General features: G+C 43.1%; 1 protein-coding gene across 1 annotated transcript in view; it reads left to right on the top strand.

The window, feature by feature from the left end:
• Positions 1 to 19161, top strand: part of BMP6 (bone morphogenetic protein 6) — a 158737-nt gene that overhangs the window by 127984 nt on the left and 11592 nt on the right. Inside the window, exons 3-4 of the mRNA XM_047858565.1 lie at positions 13835 to 13983; positions 14846 to 15043. Coding sequence (XP_047714521.1) covers positions 13835 to 13983; positions 14846 to 15043 — 347 coding nt within the window. The remainder of the gene's footprint in view (positions 1 to 13834; positions 13984 to 14845; positions 15044 to 19161) is intronic.

Below are 19161 nucleotides of genomic sequence, written 5' to 3'. Positions count from 1 at the left end.
ATAAGTGTTAAGGGAGGGTCTCTTTTGAAATAATAAATTATTGGTTGGTAGATTTTTATCTTTTGAGGTTTCAGAGAGAATTTATACTCAGTGGTGATTCTTTGGACCTGCTTTAGCCATTGATTTTTCAATCTGCCTAATTATTTGTCCACTGTATTTATCTGGCAGAAATAACCTACTGATACCAGCACCTGGTGGCTCAGTTGGTTAAGTGTCCGACTTTGGCCCAGGTAGTGACCTTGTGGTTCATGAGTCGAGCCCTGCATTGGGCTCTGTGCTGACAGCTCAGAGCCTGGAGCCTGCTTTGGATTCTGTGTCTCCTTCTCTCTCTCTCTCTCTCTCTCTCTCTCTCTCTCTCTCTCTCTCTCTTTCTCTCTCAGCTCTTCCCCTGGCTCACGCTCACTTGCTCTCTCTCTCTCAAAAAATAAATAAACATTAAAAAAAATAATAATAACCTACCAGTACCTTTCTGGCTCAGGCATTTGTTTGGAATACATGGTTTTCTCTGTTCTGCAGGAAAAGCTTTCTAGTGAAAACACTAGATTGGGATTTTTGTAACTATGGGATTTTTCAAAATTATTATTATTTAACAAATAGAGCTAGCAGACCATTTGTAAGGTTTATGTTGAACTCTAGCCAAAAATGAACAGCTGCCTTGTGCTTAACATGGTGGTGTCATACTTTCTCGAGGCCAGCAGCGAGTTTGGAAAACAAAATCCCAAACGGTCCCAACTTTGATGACTGTGTCAAAGCAAAGTTGTAATTTCTCTGCCTTCTAGGATGGGAGTATTTGGCGGTCGGATGTATTTAACTTTTGTGCATAGGAAAGGGGAAATATGGGGAGGTTTGGGAGAATTCCATGCTTTTGAAGGGCTCCAGGTTGGCCAAGAGATTTTCTTTTCTTATCGGTGGGCCAGGAGCCCAGGCCTCCTGCTGTCTCTTAATGTTCTTCCTGAGGCCTCCAGATTTAACTGCAGGACTCCTTCTGGGGAAGGTTTGATCTCCCCATCTGTACTGTCTTGGGGTGTCCTGGCTAAAAATGATCCTCCGGGCTTGTGAAGAAACTTATTTGTCTAATCTGTGTTTAAGTGAAATTTGGAGAATTTGATGGATTAACTTAATTTAACAAACGTTTGCTTTGCAAGATAGTTGGCCTCCTTGAAAAATAAAAACATAAAAAGGCAGGTTTTCTGGTGCTGAAGTCATAGCCTCAGCTAAGGCAGAAATGATATGTTGGGCCTCTTGATATAAAAGCAGCTAAGAAGGCTGACCCAGGGCAGGGTCAGAAAAGATTCTTGGAAGATAAGCCATTGCTATGAATTCTGCAGAAATATATTCCTCTTACTGATAAGAAAGCACTGGACTAGGTAAGTTCCAGAAAGTGACTACTTGAATAGATGGCGCTTTGAGTAAGAGCAGGGAAACATTTGATACTTTATTCAAAAACTGAGAATAAGCCCTGAGATAGAATCTAAGTGCTGAAAAGATCTGGAGCAACCCATAGAGCAGCATTTGGTTAGCAACCCAGCAGTGCTCACAGTTAAATCAGAGTAGCACGGGGTGCCCTTTGCACATGGTGTTAATATCTGATATTCTACATCATCATGGTTCTATGATGACACTGGTGAAAATTGGCACTCGCATAGCACTTAGAGTTTGGAAAGAGCCTTCTCACATATCCCCCTGCTAGGAGGACTTAACCATTGACCCCATCAGCTAAGCAGGCCGGCATGTTTCCTTTTAGAGAATGAAACGTGGCACATATGAATTTTGCCAACCCCAATTTAGGCCTCCATTGTCACCTGCTGTTTCCCAAAAGTCACCCCGATGACATGGGGACAGTCCCAAGATAAAGCTGAAGTGTCAGAAAGAGGTCAGCAGTCCCCTTCTGGCACATCCCTTATATCCATCTGCTTAGCTTTGATGCAAGCATTCCAAAGGATGCTTCTGTTTGGATGTCCAATGAGATGGGGCTCTGTTGGGGACCAGATGTGCTAGAATTCAGGCCCTGCTTCTTTGGCTTTCCAGGTTTTTCCAAAGAAAACCTTTGTTGAGCTATTGAGCATCTATTAGCTTTTCTAGAGGAAGGGTGTGGATGAGAAAAAATACTAGAAAATCTTATATAAAAGTATCTTCACTTATTCCTAGTATTATCTGTTTGTCCATTTACTTTACCATGTTCTCCTGAAACTCGTATACCCTAAGCTGTCTTCATGCTTGGAGTGTAAAGGCTGCTCTGAATACCTTGGGACCTTCCGCTCATGATGGTAGCCTGTTGCTTTCCATAACACGTACTCATGATCTTTACTTTGATAGCACTTTTAGATTAATAGTGCAATTTTGAGACCTTTCAAGAAGATCGTTTTTACCTACGTTTCTTCTTGGGTTAAAGACAGTCTTTTACTGTTCTTACTTGAATTTCGTCCACTTAGAATTCAAAGTCAAACATCATCTCTTGAAAGCCCGCCAGAAATGTTTTCAGGGTCTGAAAGATGGTACAGTTTGGTACAGGCATTGGCCCACTCGCTGCTGCTAGTTTGGAAATTCCATATTCTGCTCTATATGTTTTGGCAATTGCATTGCTGGCAGTCATAGTCCGTCTTCTGTGTATATGGTAACTTTTCTGTGTTCTATCATGGTGCAGTCTTTGGAAGACATTTAGATTGAGAATTCATTCCCAACTTTAAAATTAAGTTCCTCTTGATAATAAGCAATGTCACAACATACTCCTCTGTTTGCAGATAGGCAAAGTTTTGTTGTTGTTTTAGTTCATGTGTTTCATCCTGACTTAAGTAGCCTTAGGTTGTGAAGAAATGCATCTTCGAATCAAGGGAAAAAGGCAATGCTGCATTAGAGTTGGATTTTGAAACTGAGAAAGATTTCTTCAGGCCACCCAAAACCCAAGCTAGTAGAGTGCCTGGGAACAATCTCAGATTGAATTATTGCTTGAACTAAATTTTTGGCCAAGTTCACCGATATAAATATACAATATAAAATTGTTTCAGGAGAGAAAATAACTTTCAAAGGGCAAAAACACATGTCTCCAGAATATTTAGTTTGATAGTGCTCTTGGAACCATTCATAGAGATAGGGAACACAGGAATAAGCGAGGGAAGGGGAGTTAGGAGGAGTTCAGGTGTGGACATGTTTGAAGCATGAGTGGATGACCAAGAGGCAGTGGGATATGAAAGTTTTCAGCTCAGGGGCGCCTGGGTGGCTCGGTTGGTTAAGCGGCTGACTTTGGCTCAGGTCATGATTTCATGTTTTGTGGTTTCAAGCCCCACATTGGGCTCTGTGCTGACAGCTCAAAGCCTGGAGCCTGCTTCGGATTCTGTGTCTCCCTCTCTCTCTGCACCCCTCCAGCTCGTGCTCTGTCTCTGTCTCTGTCTCTCAAAAATGAATAAACATTAAAATTTTTTTTTTAAAAAATGAAAGTTTTCAGCTCAGCATAATGGTCTCACTAAAGTAATAGATATTAGAGATCCTAAGTGAACTTGTGAAGTAGATAGCCTCGCTGTGTAAGAATAGAAATACATAATTGATCCAGTATCATTTATTGAAATACTCTCCTTTTTCCATGCACTTCAGTGGCGTCTCCAAAATAAACCAGGTAGCCATGTTTGTGTGGGTCTGGGCCTGAGACCTTCATTCAATTCCATTGATTGACTTTTCTTGCACCAATCTTATACTCTTCATTCTCTCAGTTTTATAAGAAGTCTTGAAAAATGGTATCTAAATTCTTCAGATTTTGAAGAATTTCTTTCTTCAATTTCTTCAATTAGCTTTCTCAGCTACTTATGGCCTTTTGCATTCCGGTATAAATTGTAAAATCACCATTTTAATTTCCACAAGGAAACTTGCTGGGCTTCTAATGGCAATTGCATTAAATCTAGAGATCAATTTGGAAAGAATTGACTCTTACAAATATTGAATGTTCCAGTCTAATGTGGTATTTATTTAGGCTTTCTTTCACTTTTTTCAGTAATTCTTTGTAATTTTGTGTGTCTTGGATATTTTTATTACATTATTCTTATTTATAGAACATTATAATATTCCAGGTTTTGAAGATTTTTTATGCTATTGTAAATATTATTAGCTTTTAAAAATTTTGGTGTCTAATTATTTTTGCTCACATATAGAAATACAATTGACTTTTGGATTTTTTTAAGTTTATTTATTTATTTTTGAGAGACAGAGAGAGAGGGAGACAGAATCCCAAGCAGGCTCTGTGCTGTCAGCACAGATCTCAATAGGGGGCTCAAACTCACGGAACTGTGAGATCATGGCCTGTGCTGAAGTCAAGAGTTGGATGCTTAACCAACTGAGCCACCAAGATGCCCTTATTTTTGTATGTTGATCTTATATCCAGCAACCTTGCAAATTCACATATTCATTCTAAAAATTTTTTTGTGCAAAATTTTGGAATTTCTATAAATATAATCTTGCCATCTATAAATATCAGTTTTATTTCTTCTTTTGTAATTCTTATAGTTTATCTTCCTCTGTTTTTCTTGTTTTTATTATGCTAGCTGGACATCCAGTAAAATTTTGAATTTGATTCAGATTTCTGTCTCAGATTAGAAATCCCTATGATATTTTGAATCTTATAGGGGGAAGACTTAATATTTTACCATTAAGGATGATGTTTGCTAAAACTGTTTTTGTAGATAATCTTTATTAGAATAAAGAAGTTCTCTATTTCTGGTTTGCTAAGAGTTTTTTAATGTTAGAAATTGGTGTGAAATTTTATTTAAAAAATTCTGAATTTGGGGGGATGATTATATGATTTTTTTCCCTAAGTATTAATGTGATATACTACATTAAATGATTTCCAAATGTTAAACCAACCTTACATCCCTGGAACAAGCTTAACTTGCCATTTATTATCCTTTTTATACAAGGCTTGATTCAGGGATCATGTCTGATAACTCTATTGTCTAGATCACCTATGGGTCTGTTCCCATTATCTATTTGTTCCCTTGATTTTTCCTCATTTGGTTTTATTTCTTGGCATGCCTGATACTTTTTAAAAAATAAATTCTGGAAATTATTTATGGAAAATATTTAATAGATACTGTTATCTCTTTCCAGAGTGGACTCTAAATTCTTCTGGAAGGCAGACAAAATACACCATGATCATCTTGTTCTTTTGTTCCAATGGGGGTATTTAAGGATGTGTTAAGGATTATCTGTTTTTGGTTTTTCCCTTTCTCCTAGAGCTTAGCTCTTCAGGGAGTCTCAGCTGAAAGTCTAGGATGTTTACCAGAACTCCTCTTCCTTGGTGGGCTCTGAGCTTTACTATTTAACTCCCTAGAATGAAGAAACTGCCAAAAATTCTGCTTTGCTTTTTGCCTTTTAAGCAGTTTCTCTTTGTTTTCTCAACTTCTTACTCCAGGCATAAACAGCCTAATATTTGGCAAATATCTCACACGGAAACATTGGACTTCAAGGTATACAGGACTTAAAGATCCAAGGCCCTAGAGGAAGTGAACCCAAACTTCTGTGAGCTCACTTTTATGCAGCCCCTTTCCTCTGAGACCTTAGCCCTTCAAGCCCTTGCTTTCTGAAACTCCAGTTTTTATCCTCAGTTACAGATACTGTTCCAAGCTATAGGCTCCTGCTCCTTTCTGATACCCATGCATCAGGCTAGGAATTATCCAATGTCCTGAAATGAAAAGGCAATACAAAGAGAATACAAATGTGGGGCTCACCTCCATGTGTTTTTCTTTTTCTCTGTGAAATTGACCCATCAAGAGTTGACTGTCCTATTGCTCTAAGATGATGACAAATGAGCTTTTTTTTTTTCCCAGTTGTTCTTAGTGGGAATGTTAGTTTGCTACATTATAACCAGAAGCCTGTGTCTCTGAATCATAGTATTTTTATTATTTTTATGGTGAAATCTTTATAATGAATCCCTACAAATATTGCTTTTGATTTATTAACCAAATGGTGGTGTTTTGGGAACAGGACCTGAACCTGGTACTTGATCCAGTTCCAGGATCTAGGAGAGCAATTTCCTTCGAATAGCATTTCTTATAGATTGATTGCTCTAAAAATGCTGTTGGGTTTTCAGTGCTGCTTGCTGAAGTGACACGAACCTTTATCTTCACTGAGGTAAAGGTGAGATACCTGAGACTATGTTCTTTTTTGAAGAGAAGGGCAAATTTGAGAAAGCCGGGATTAGAGAACCTCATTGTACCTGGGGCAGAGGGAAATCAAAGCCCTTTATCACTGTACCAAGCCACACCTGTTTCTCTTTCTGTATCTAGCTTTCACAGGTATGATCCTCAGGGACTCCTGAAATCTTACTTGCCGACTTGATAATCTTTGGCACACTCAGCGTGGGCCTCAGGCAAGCATTGAACTTTTCAGTATTTGTTCCTTTGCCCCTGAAAAAGGGACAATACAGCTGACCCACAGCTCAGGTTATATAACTAGTTAGTTTCATCTCTTTAGTGAAGTCATACCTAGAATGGTCTACTGGAAATTCAAGAAAAAAATTCAAGCAGCTACTGAACCTTACTCCTTAGCCAATCTAAGTTCTGTTCTTTGCATAGGCACAATGTAGAAGAGAATATTACAGAAAGGAATTGAGGTTATCATAAAGAGTTGGATATACTCAAAAGAATGCTCCACTTGGGGGGAGAGGGGGAGTCAGGGTGTGGCGGGCAAGAGAAACTGTTGTTTGGGGACTGTTACCAAGTGGTAACTTGGTAAACATGAAAATAGGTCTTTATTTCTGGAAACTGTGCCTTCCATATTATTCGTTCCCAGAAACAGATTGCCTTAATCATGTGCATATTCTTCTCTCTCTCTCTCTCTTTCTTTCTTTTTTTTTTTTAAGTTCATTTATTTATTTTGAGAGAGAGAAAGCATGAGCAGGGGAGGGGCAGAGAGAAGAGAGAGAATCTCAAGCAGGTTCCATCTCAGAGCCCTATGCGGGGCTCAAACCCACAAACTGTGAGATCATGATCTGAGCCGAGGTTGAGAGTTGGATACTTAACTGACTGAGCCACCGAGGCACCTTAGTCACATGAATCTTCTTACCAGGATGTCCAGCCTTGTGGGAGGCCGGCCATGGTAGTAGCTAAGACTACCTTGCAAGACATCTGGGGTTGTTGTTGTTGTTGTTGTTGTTTAAAGAAAAATCACAGATGAACAGCATTTTTCCTGTTTTATTTCCCTAGATCATACAGGATATGGAAATGTAGGATTGGTGATGACAATGACAGCGTAACATTTGCACATAACATGTTTAAAAGCCGGCTGGATTTCTCATTCAGTCTGTGCTTGATCACTCGAGCATGTTGGAGTATATACCCCAGTGAAGGAGAACATTATTTTGCAGGTTAGGTAGCTGTGAATCTGTGGAAAGTCATCCGCTTTACCTCTCTCTGTCCTCGACACAGAGAAGTGGGCCTTCTAATGATACCGCTGTTTTGGACTTGATCTTGCTTGTGATTCTGATTATTAGTCTAACTTGATAACTCCCTGAGGATAAGGACAATCCATAAGACTTATGGACTCCAATCCATAAGACAATCAAACATTTACTCTGTGAGCATTCTACATTTGCTTTGTACTGTTTTAAGGAGAGGAGCAAGAACTCTCGAGAGCAGTTAGCTTTGAACCTTAAGTCTAAAAAGCATGTGAAGGTAATGCTAGTCCTACTCAAGGGAGGGGGACTATGCTGTAGGTCAGTGGCTCTCACAGTGTCATTCCCAGACCAGCAGCATCACCTGGGAACCTTAGAAATGCAAGTTCTCAGGCCCCATGCCCCGAAACTCTGGGGGTGAGCCCAGCAGTCTGTGTGTTAACAAGCTCTCCCGGGGATTCCAACAGGAAGCCAACTGAACTTGAGAACCACCGCTCTGATGATTGATTAAGAGCATGTGCACCACTGAAGCAAAGTTGCCTGGGTTCAAATCCCAGCTCTACGTTTACTGGCTGTATGACTGCGAGCAAGCTTCTTAACCTCTTTGTGCCTTAGTTTCCCTATCTGTAAACCTGTGATGATATCCCTGGCGTTTACCTCTTATGGTGGTTGTGAGGCGTTAGCATGTGTAAAAGCATTCAGGTAGTAAACAGCATGTAAGGGCTAGCTAGGTTAATATTCTGTCAGCAAAGTGACTTGTATTCGTTTGTTGAAGATGGAATATTCCATACAGAGTTAAGGTGCCTTTGCCATTTGAAACATCTCTTTATACCATGCTAGTCCTTGAGGTGAAAATTAGTTAATGGAAAGTGGCATAAAATCAATGAGAGCTTAGATAATTATATAATAATAATGTGCCTTCACCCTTGTTACTCAAATTGATGTGTGTGTAGCAGTTTATGCTGATTCGTAGGGCTGTTTTCAAATATCCTATTCTTTTCTGTCCTTTTAGTGATAAAAGTTTAAACATAATTCTCTATATATGATATGTAAGAGGAAAGTAAAAATGTTGCTTTACTATCTCACTTTCTAAAATGATTGGCTTTTGACTTCCATTCTTTTTGAAGTTTAAATTCACCTCATTGCATATAAAGTCAGTTCATCACTATAAGAATGTTGTTTCGTATCTTAGTTTACCATTAAGTCTACATATAGGTAGAAGAATGTTCTGAACAAATAAAGGCACAAGACCACAGGCTCACCTTATCAAATATTTCATAAATCTGCTTGCTTCAAACATCTAAATTCTACTTTATCAAGAATATTTCTAGTAAAATGGTGAGTAGTAAGCAAAGTTGCACCTTGTCTAGGGCAGGATGACTATAATGGGTGCCATTTGTCAGGAAAGACCAAAGCTGGCCACTAGGAGCTCAGATACTTCCTGCTCTTCCATGGGGGTGAAAAAGAAAGAGACCCACTGTGTTCACCATGGGTCTGCCTCTCAGCCTGACGGAGTGTCACCTACAAGGGCAGGTGCTTGGGAGGCTGTGCAATGGGAGGGACCACGTAGAGGTGACCTTGCCCATCAACACTAGTTCCACAAGTCTTTGCAAGTGACTTGCTGGTCAGTCAACTCTAGCCCCAAGGTGAATTTGTGAAATTTTCTAGAAATTTCTACATTTTCTAGAAATCTCTTGTTAGGTAATTGTTAAGAACTTAATTTTCCCAGGATGATCACAGTATGAGGAAACTCATTGCCTCAGGTTAGATAACACTGAGAATAAAATTATTGTATCCTTGAAGATGGAATGCATATTCAGCATGAAACATGGGGTTCTGTGAGTTGATAGAGAACAAAATAGGCAGTAAATTATTTTTGTAAAAAATGTTTTAATGTTTATTTATTTTTGAGAGACCAAGAGACAGAGTGTAAGAGGGGGAGGGGCAGAGAGAGAGGGAGACACAGAATCCGAAGCAGGTTCCAGACTCTGAGCTGTCAGCACAGAGCCTGACTCAGGTCTCGAACTCATGAGCTGTGAGATCATGATCTGAGCCCAAGTCAGCCACCCAACCAACTGAGCCACCAGGCGCCCCAGTAAATTCTTTCAAAATTGTCTCTCTCTCATTTCAGAATCTTCTTTCATGGTGTATTAACTTGAGTATGTCAGTCATCCAAGTAGGAAGTGCAAATAGTCCAGTCATGGCAGTCACTTTGGCCAGACCCTAGGATTCTTTATCCACTGGTTATACATGTTTTAGATAAGATTCAGAAGCGAATCCTTGTATTAAAAAAAAATTTTTTTTTAATGGCAGTCACTTTGGCCAGACCCTAGGATTCTTTATCCACTGGTTATACATGTTTTAGATAAGATTCAGAAGGGAATCCTTGTATTTAAAAAAATTTTTTTTAATATTTCTATTTATTTTTGAGAGCAAGAGAGTGAGCAAGCACGAGTTAGGGAGGGGCAGAGAGAGAGAGGGGGTGACACAGAATCTGAAGTAGGCTCCAGGGTCTGAGCTGTCAGTCAGCACAGAGCCCGACGCAGGGCTCGAACCCATGAACCATGAGATCATGACCTAAGCTGAAGTTGGACACCTGTCCGCCTGAGCCAACCCAGCGGCCCTGAGGCTACACTTTTATAGTAAGGAGACTTAAGAAGGTTATATGTCATTGAAGAAAAGTAAATAGATGTTGGTGAGACCTGACCCACTTCATTGACTTGCCATAAATAATGTCTTTTTTTTAATGTTTATTTATTTTGAGAGAGAGAGCTAGAGCGAGCGTGAAGGGGGGAGGGACAGAGAGAGGGGGAAAGAGAGAGAATCCCAAGCAGGTTTTGTGCTGTTAGCGCAGAACCCAGTTTGGAGCTCGATCCCATGGACCATGGGATCATGATCTGAGACGAAATCAAGAGTCAGGCACTTAACCAACAGAGCCACCCAGGCGCCCCAAATAGCGTCTCTTAAATACCTGAGTTATTGGAAACACTGAGGGTGAGCTAATGAAGTTGTTCCTTTTGTTTTTGTTTGTTTTTTTAATTTTTCACCCTGGCTGGGTGAATATGTGTCAGTAGTGTTCTCAGTCTAAACAGAGAATATTGTGCATGGGAAGAAGAGTAGAGTAAGACTGAGAAGGTCCCTAGAGTTCAGCAGATGTCAGCCATCTTGGTCCCTTCCTGTGTGCACCTTTCACCTCTTCCTCCCTGGCCTTGATAGGAGAACCTGCTCGTGATTTCTGATCACATGCCAGCTCCAAGTATCTTAACACGTTTCTGCATCCAGCTGATGTTGGCATTGGTGTGCAGTAGATTTGAACCCTTACCTTATTCTGAGCCCTGGTGCAGTAGTTTTCAACCTGGGCCCTGTGCTTTTCTTGACTCTGCTTTTGAGATATGTGGTAGCCAAGAGTGTGGGCTCTGATTGTAAGTTCTGGTCACCCCACTTAATACGTGTATGACTTTTGATATACCTCACCTCTCTAGGCTCCATGCCCTCAGCTGTAGGAGAGAGACAGTAATAGGACCTGCCTCTCGGGGTCCCCAAGGAATAAAGGAGAGGCTCTGGGTGCACCCTGCATATCGAAAGCACACAGTGAATAGTAGTTGTTCCTTGTCCATTTAGTCCCATCATGTTAAGCGCATGCTCTAGCTCACCTTCTTCCCATGGGACCCAGGCATCGTAGATTCAAAGAACATCTGAATTTGAGGCTGCCTCACTGCTGGTGAGCCACAGAGTTTTCCATCTTTCTGGACTCAGCTGTCAGGCTGTGTTTGTGTATGCCACTGGTCTCCTAAGCAGTGAGGACCAGCGTTCTCACTGCACGGCCTGGGAAGGTGGTGGAGAGACATCACAGATGCCCGGGGACCCGGCGTGACTCAGGAGCAGTCAGGAGAGAACTTCAGGCTCCCTGTGTCCATAGGTCTCCACTAACCCCGAGGAGTTCATGCTTTCCACGTCATGATTGTTAATCCTTCCCGTCAACACCTTCCCCCTTTACCCCAAGTTTAGTTTTTGATTCATGTTTTCCCCTTTTCTCCTCTCTGCTTTCTCTCCTATTGTGGACGATGGACTTGTGTCCCATCCTGCTTTCTCTTGTAATAGAGGCCCATTTCCATTATTATAAACCCTACTTTTTCAAAATAAAAGTTCATTCTAGCTCTTCGTACCATCTCTGCCACACTCCTGTCCCAGACTCAGGTTTTTTGCGTCCTTGTTACAAGGCCTTAAGAATCGTTTGCCAGGTCCGTCATCGAAGCTCTGTAGATAGTGACAGCGGACCCCCTTCACCTCAGGGGCAGCGTGGCACCCTGAAATTCTCACTATGTCTTCATCCTCGAGGGTGCCGCTCTGACATGGACACGTCTCATGCTGCCTTTGGGACATTTTCCCACATTGCTGTCCATAGCGTCTGTGTTATTTCTGGATGAGGGTCTTCTCCAACCTTCTAGATCAGAATTTATGTCTTTTTATATCTTCACTTCAAAGCTTTGGACTTGCACTCCCCTCTTGCTGTTTTCCATGAACACCCCCATCTCCCTGCTTACAGTTACCTCAGTCCTGGGGGGTAATTTGTCAACAGGAGGTATGACACATGCACATGGGAGAGCGCTTTAAAGATGGCAGGCCCAAGAGTGGCCCCCCGCGGACCCTGGTCAGCAGCTGAGTAAACTACTTTTAGCTCTACCTACTGTTTTAAGCTTGGAAAAGATGACAATAGAACTTCCTTCTAACTCTAAGCCATGTAAACAGGAAAAATTGTTTCCCCTCAGAAATCTAAAATGTTTAACTTAGACATTTTCACTGGCCTCATAGATATTTGATGGGATAGAAATGCATTTTATTCATTTGCCACAGGCTGTCTTTCATATTGATCTCAGAAGGCAGCATGATAGTATGGAAAACTCCGAATCTGTTTGCTTTCTTCTTGCTTGCTAGGCTTTTTTTAAAAAATTTTTTTCTAACAATTATTTATTTTTGAGAGACAGAGCACGAGCAGAGGAGGGGCAGAGAGATAGGGAGACACACACAGAATCCGAAGCAGGTGTCAGGCTCTTAGCTGTCAGCACAGAACCTGATGCAGGGCTCAAACACATGAACTGCAAGGTCATGACCTGAGCTAAAGTCTGATGCTTAACCTCCTGAGCCACCCAGGCGCCCCTTGCTAGCCAGTTCTTTTACTTACTAGCGTTTGATCTTAGCTGTATGTCTGAAACCTCACATCTGAGTCTCCATTTCCCCAGCTATATAATGATATGCTGCTAGCCTTCAGGATTGTTGTTAAGGAAAACAAAGTGGATGAAAGCCTTTTATAACCAATTTTGGTGTACGACATTAGTATTGTGATACTAATCTTAAATTCAGTATTTAATTCTAGTCCTTTTTCTATCCTGTAAAATATGGCACCAGGAGATTTGAATCTTTCCATGGCCAAAGTGGTTCCCCTTCCCTGTCATGGGAATTCCTGGCCATTTCGTGCCAGTGATCCTGGGATGTCAACTCAGATTCAGCATGTCCCTGAAACACATGAAGGGGACTGTCCCTTAACACTACTCTATCACGACGTGTGCAGGAGCAGGAAGAAACCCTTACTCCACCTTCCCACAATTCCTAGGGTTATGTTAGTTGAAAACTGTAAGCAAAAATTATGTCCATATGTATAGATAGACAGAGACACATATATAAAACTACTCCCTGGGTATGGATTCTGAGTTTGCCTACAAGAACCCCAGCCATGGCTCACAGCTGTGCTGGGATGAACTTTAAAATCACTCAACATACACCCGTGGCTATACTGTCCACACGAGGAAGGACCCCACACTCAGCAAGGACCCCACACTCAGCAAGGACCACTCACAGGCCTTAATTAAAACAAGGGACTAAAGATTACTCATAGATACGATGTGGCTTCTTGTTTCTCATTATTTCACGGGAACTAACATGTGAAGATTATCATGCCCTAATTTTACAAAAAAAAAAATATGAACAAAGCACAACTTTTTTCATTTTTTGCTCACATGAATCTTGATTTTAATATTTTCCTAATTCTTTTTTTCATGCCCCCCTTTCTTTTTAGAGTTCATTTGCCATAAAGGAAGCAACAATATGACTTCCTTTCCCTCCCTCCCTCTCTTCCTTTCCTTCCCTTCCTCCTCCCCCCCTCCCTCCCTCCCTTATTTCAGAGAAAGACTTGGCATGAACAGCCCTAGCAAGGCCTTTGATGAAGTTGAGGGGTCCACCTATATTTGGGAGAAAATTCCTTGCTCTGAAGTGCCCTAGCAGATAGCCATCTCCAGATTGTATTGTGTGTGTGAGCCAGAACCGTGGTAGGCACTGTATGCAGTGTCTCCTAGGTGAACCTGATCTGATGCTGGCATTTTCACTTTAATGCCAAGGCAGGACAGAGAGGATGGGCCAAGAAGGCGGTGTGGTACTCACCATGCTGTCTTTTCTCTCTTTCAGAGACTCTGACCTATTTTTGTTGGACACCCGCATGGTGTGGGCCTCAGAAGAAGGCTGGCTGGAATTTGACATCACAGCCACTAGCAACCTGTGGGTCGTGACTCCACAGCACAACATGGGGCTTCAGCTGAGCGTGGTGACTCGGGATGGTAAGTTTGCTCAAATCGGCAAACACTTTTCATTCATCTCCTTTGCAACAGTTATGGTAGAACCATGGTTTACAGTCAAGACCACGGCTCCAAGATGACCTCACTGACTATTCCCTCAGAACGGCTATTGAAAAGCAAAACCTGTCCCTGAGGTCTCCAGATACAAGTAGGTGGTCTGAGTTCCAGGGGCCACAATGGGAAGACAGCTCGTGGAGGCAGGGGGGGAGCCTAGTCTACCTCCTGACAGTTGGGTGGGTTTGCACAAGAACCCCTCCAGCACCCTCTTCTCCTGCAGCACCAAAGCCCAGCAGCTCAGGGTCCTCATGTAGGTCCCAGACTGGGCACACTCTGCCTGTGAAGTTGCCTCACTGGTTGGCGACTCTATGATCTATATGATCAGATCTGATCAGATCTATATCATCAGGTCCCAGACTGGGCACACTCTGCCTGTGAAGTCACCTCACTGGTTGGCGACTATATGATCTATATGATCAGATCTGATCAGATCTATATTATCAGGTCCCAGACTGGGCACACTTTGCCTGTGAAGTCACCTCACTGGTTAGAGACTCTATGACTTATATCATCAGAAAGAGAGAATGATCATGTAGGGGGAAGTCTATCCGGGATGGGCAAGCCTTGGGAGTTCACACCACCCCTGGCTCTAATTCATGGAACTTTGGAAGGAGTGTCTTGATTCTGCCCATCTGAGGGGAGTCATCAGGGCTCTGAGAGTGCACAGTGCTCTTCCCTCCTGCTCCTTCTTTGTGGCTGGCACCTGGGTGCCCGGAAAGCTCAGGTCTACAGCGGCAGGAACAAGTTTCCATGGGTAAAGACAGGTGCGCTGTGCTTTGCCTTCAAGGACTCAACATCAACCCCCGAGCCGCAGGCCTGGTGGGCAGAGACGGCCCTTATGACAAGCAGCCCTTCATGGTGGCCTTCTTCAAAGTGAGTGAGGTCCATGTGCGCACCACGAGGTCAGCCCCTGGGCGGCGCCGACAGCAGAGCCGCAATCGCTCCACCCAGTCGCAGGACGTGTCGCGGGTCTCCAGCGCTTCAGGTAGGTTTGGGTGGAGCCTGGTTTTTCAGGAAGCCTAGTTGGCTCTTGGGCCTCAGCGAGAACAAGGACGTGTCGATGGTTTTAGCCATCGCATGGCTTCTGCATGGCAAATACAGAAACCCAGAGGTGCCTCATCACAGCCACCAATTATCTGCATGGGTTCCTAGGGCCGTCAGAAGGGACAATTTGTTATCCAGGTACTGAGTCTGCAGGCTGAAGACCTCCTGAGAGTCTCTTTTTCTGGAAAAGCATCCTTCTGGTTTTTTTTTCTTCCAACTCTTCTTTCATTCACGTAAAAATCCTGAGGACACCTAGGTTTTCTTCTAGTTGCATGACACCTGGGAGGTTGTGGTACACAAGCAAACTTTGTATAGTTACAGAAAATGGACTTGCATTTGTTGGTGCTCTTGGCTGAAAGTGATGGAAAGTCAGCTCAAACAGCCTTCTCTGATGGGTTTCGTTGGTTCATTGAACTGGGAAATCGAGGGTTCTGGCTTTAGGCATGGCTGGATCATGGGCTCACATTGTGTTAGGAGTCTTACTTTCTCCTTTTCAATTTTTCCCTTGTTGGTGGCATTCTTAGAAAGACTATCTCTAACATGGTGGTAAAGAAGGCAACCAACAGCTCCAGGATTTTATCACCCTTGGTTACCTCTGCTTCAGGAGAGAATGTCTCTCTCACAGTAGCTTAGTAGATAGCCAGGCTGAGGTCATGTGCTTGACCCTGGAGCTAGAGAATGGGGTCAGCTCCATCCTGCCCCAAACGGGCAGGTGCAAAGGGTGAGAGTCAATTGAGAGTCAATTGACACCACTACTTGTCAATTCAGTGGTCCTTCAGAGATGCCCACCCCACCGTGCTGTGCCTTTTTTTGGGAAGTGGTATCGAAGTCCACTCTTCGATGTTTTGAAGTTCACATAGCTAGTAAGTGTTGAATTCCAGCAGAGATCCATCTTACTCTAAAGCCAAGGCTTGTAAGTTCTGGGTTTCCTCAAGCTGTTGAGCCAGCCCAGGATTCAAGCATGCAGTTGAACGTTTGCGGTAGGATTTGAAGCCGGAGATGTTGCTTCCCTTATTACTACCCTGTGACTGACTTTGGGCAAACCTAATCCATTCCAGATTCAGTTTACTCATCCATTAAGTGGGGATGCTTAACACTTGGTAGGTTTGCTGGGATTAAATGAGAAGTGTTTGATTTGGTCCATAATACTCAAAGATTAGTTACCTCCAATTGTGGGAAGTATGTTCTGAGAGCATATGTTAGGATCGTTGGGAAGGATGTAAAAAAGATCTGGAAGATGCATTACTTCCTCCAGGTGACTGTTTAAAAGTGTCCTCATCAGTGGCCACAAAGAGTTCATGCAACTTCCCAGAGTACTCATCTTTTCTATGGGAGGAATGGTCTTCATTTTAGAGTCTGACTTAATAAGCCATTTCTCTCCCCAGCAACTTAGCTGTGGGGCTTTGAGGACCTACCACCCAGGGTGACGTGACATTTTCCTGCTTGTCCTCCTGGTGTTTCTTGGAAGCATTGCCCAGCATGGGTGTTCCTGTGTTTATCACCAAAAACAGTGAGGGTTGGGTTTTTAAAAAACACAAAGAAGAAATGATTGCTTTTCTTTATTTGCTTCAGAGGAAGCCTGCTAAAGAGAGTTAATCATCTCAGTGTTTTAGGCTTCAATTAATGAATGAACTCCACTTTGGTACTGGGACCCCAGACACGAAGGCAGCGCTGGGAATGCTGATTCCTTTTTAAAATGGAAATTTCACTTGATTTATTCAACACCCCCTCCCCCAAGTACACATGCCAGAGTTTTTCATTGGTAAGACAGGTCTCTGATTTGGGTTTCCATAATGTCACCCAATTATTCTTTTCCATGTCCCTTTCAACATTTTTTTTCAATTTGATAAGTTGCAATTAAATACGAGTATTAAAGTTGATCGAATGTGGAATAACAGGCAAGTATATCTGCTTTGTCTTGGTCTTCCCTCCCCCCACCTCCCAACCCAGCACTTGCAAACATGCTTCACTCTTTTCAGTGGTAGTAGGATGAGAGAGTTCACAGCAAGTGCCTCTGGCCTCACCTGTTCCAAGGACAACCCCCAAGAGAGTGTGACTAAGAAGGACTCTCCTTCCCTCTTACTGTCTTCAAAGGCCCTCTCAAGCTGGTTCGAGAAATTGCTCAGGTTAGGCCCATTCAAGTGCTACTTTATATATTTAACATTTTCTTCATTTATCCCTGCTATTAATGGGAGCAGATACATAACGGAAGAGGTCACTCCTGGAGAAGGGAATTCCACAAAGATAGTCTGCTACCCAGAGAAATGGGCCATCCAGTTGGACTGTCCTTTTTTCTAGGCCACCACGGGACTAAACCTTCATGTCTTGCTGGACCTTCCTGAACCAGGTAGCTGCCACTGAGACAAAAAGTTGTGGTCTCTGGTATGACTCCAGGCAGGACTTTCCCTTTGTAAATCTTCTGGAAGTTTGAAGGGAGAGATTACTTTGCCTCTGCTGCCCCCCTTCTTCAATAGAGTGCTCCCAAGGAATTAATATTTCTCCACAGAAACAACCACCACCGGAAGCCCATCAGAGACCATCCTGCATCTGGGCAAAGAAGTTAACATAATCCATCAAATTGCCTGTCATCAGGGTGAAACATGGCAGGGAAATCTGTGGCTATTTTTGGAACAGAGCTGCAGATGCCTGGGCCGGTAGGACGAGTCCACAACAAGGGAAAGGCCAAGAGCCCCATCCACCTCCTCCCCACCGCCCACCGGAATCTGCTCTGACATCTGTACTTGGCCTTTAAGCCAGACTTTGCAAACACACGCACCGAAGCATGGGTTTGGATCGAAGGCTCCCGGATGGTTTTCACTTGCCCTTGCTTCTTTGCAGCTGTCTGCTCCAAATGAATGATGGATGTTGGCTGTGTCGCACCTCTCCAGTGGGCTTGGACATCATCTGGACAGCATTGTTTATCACTTTTACACATGTTTTACTAGTGCTGGTCCGAGCCACGCTGTGCCGCCTACTGGCAATTCCAGTGAATCTGGCAGTTTTCAGCCTCCATTTCTCCCAGCCTACTGCTCCGTGACACCCTACCCTCCAGTTCCTTCTCTCGTGTGCTGGTCTTTCTACCTGCTGCCCCTCACCCTCTCTTATAGTAGCTTTTTCTTGGGATTCATTATTTCACCTACTGGAGGACTGTGACAACACCTGGCCAATTCACTACCGGTGCCATGAACAAATGGCCTTGAGGGATGGATCCATGTGGTGATTCTAGATACCAACCTAGCTAATTTTCCCAGGATGTTTCCAAGACATCACTGAGGAGGGAGAAGTTGTTGGTGAGTCTGAGGTTTTTTGCCCCGCCAACCCACTAGCTGCCAATGCTGTGACTTAGAATTGTGCTTTGCTGTGGCAGATGATAGTGTGGGAACTCTTCTGCCACTTTTAACAATTTATGTAAAATTAGATGACCTTTAGGCCTCTTTAATCCTCATGTTTTTGTCACTGCCACACACCTCTGCCAACCATCTGTGAATCAACGACTCCTCAAGACCCTGTCTGTCTTTTGGGATGAGTCCTTCATTGCTTCAGATGCTACCAGTTAGCATTTCTGAGTCCTTTCTTCTTCTGTCCCTTTCCAACCCACCCAGACATGTGCCTTTAAGGATCCTTGGGGGGAAATGTGCCTCTGGTACATTATAGATATGCCATTGACCTCATTGATAGTTCATATCTTGTATCTCATGAACTTCCTGATTGGGACCATTCAGTGCACATCCAGCATAAAAACAAGGTAACCGGACTGCGTCGCTTGCAAAACAGTGGTTTGGGTACTTTATTATGACTGTGAAATCTTGCTGTAGATCTCCGGGAACTCCGGTCTGCAGGCCGAGGGCCTCATTCTTACAGATCAATGTTTATTTGACCTTTTAGTTCCTGGCAGGTGTCCCCACTAGCTCCTCATGTGCTTCTGGGGGTTGGCATGCCACAGCTGAGTGGGCTGACCCTCTGTGGCCATCCAAAGCTTGAGAAGAATGGACGTGGGTCAGGGCTTTGAGTTAGCTGTTTATGGTTCTTCAAAGGAATCGGGAATTGTAATTTGTCATT

Source organism: Prionailurus viverrinus, chromosome B2, assembly GCF_022837055.1.
Source record: "Prionailurus viverrinus isolate Anna chromosome B2, UM_Priviv_1.0, whole genome shotgun sequence".
Classification (NCBI taxonomy): domain Eukaryota; kingdom Metazoa; phylum Chordata; class Mammalia; order Carnivora; family Felidae; genus Prionailurus; species Prionailurus viverrinus.
This window is presented reverse-complemented; position numbering and strand designations above follow the sequence as displayed.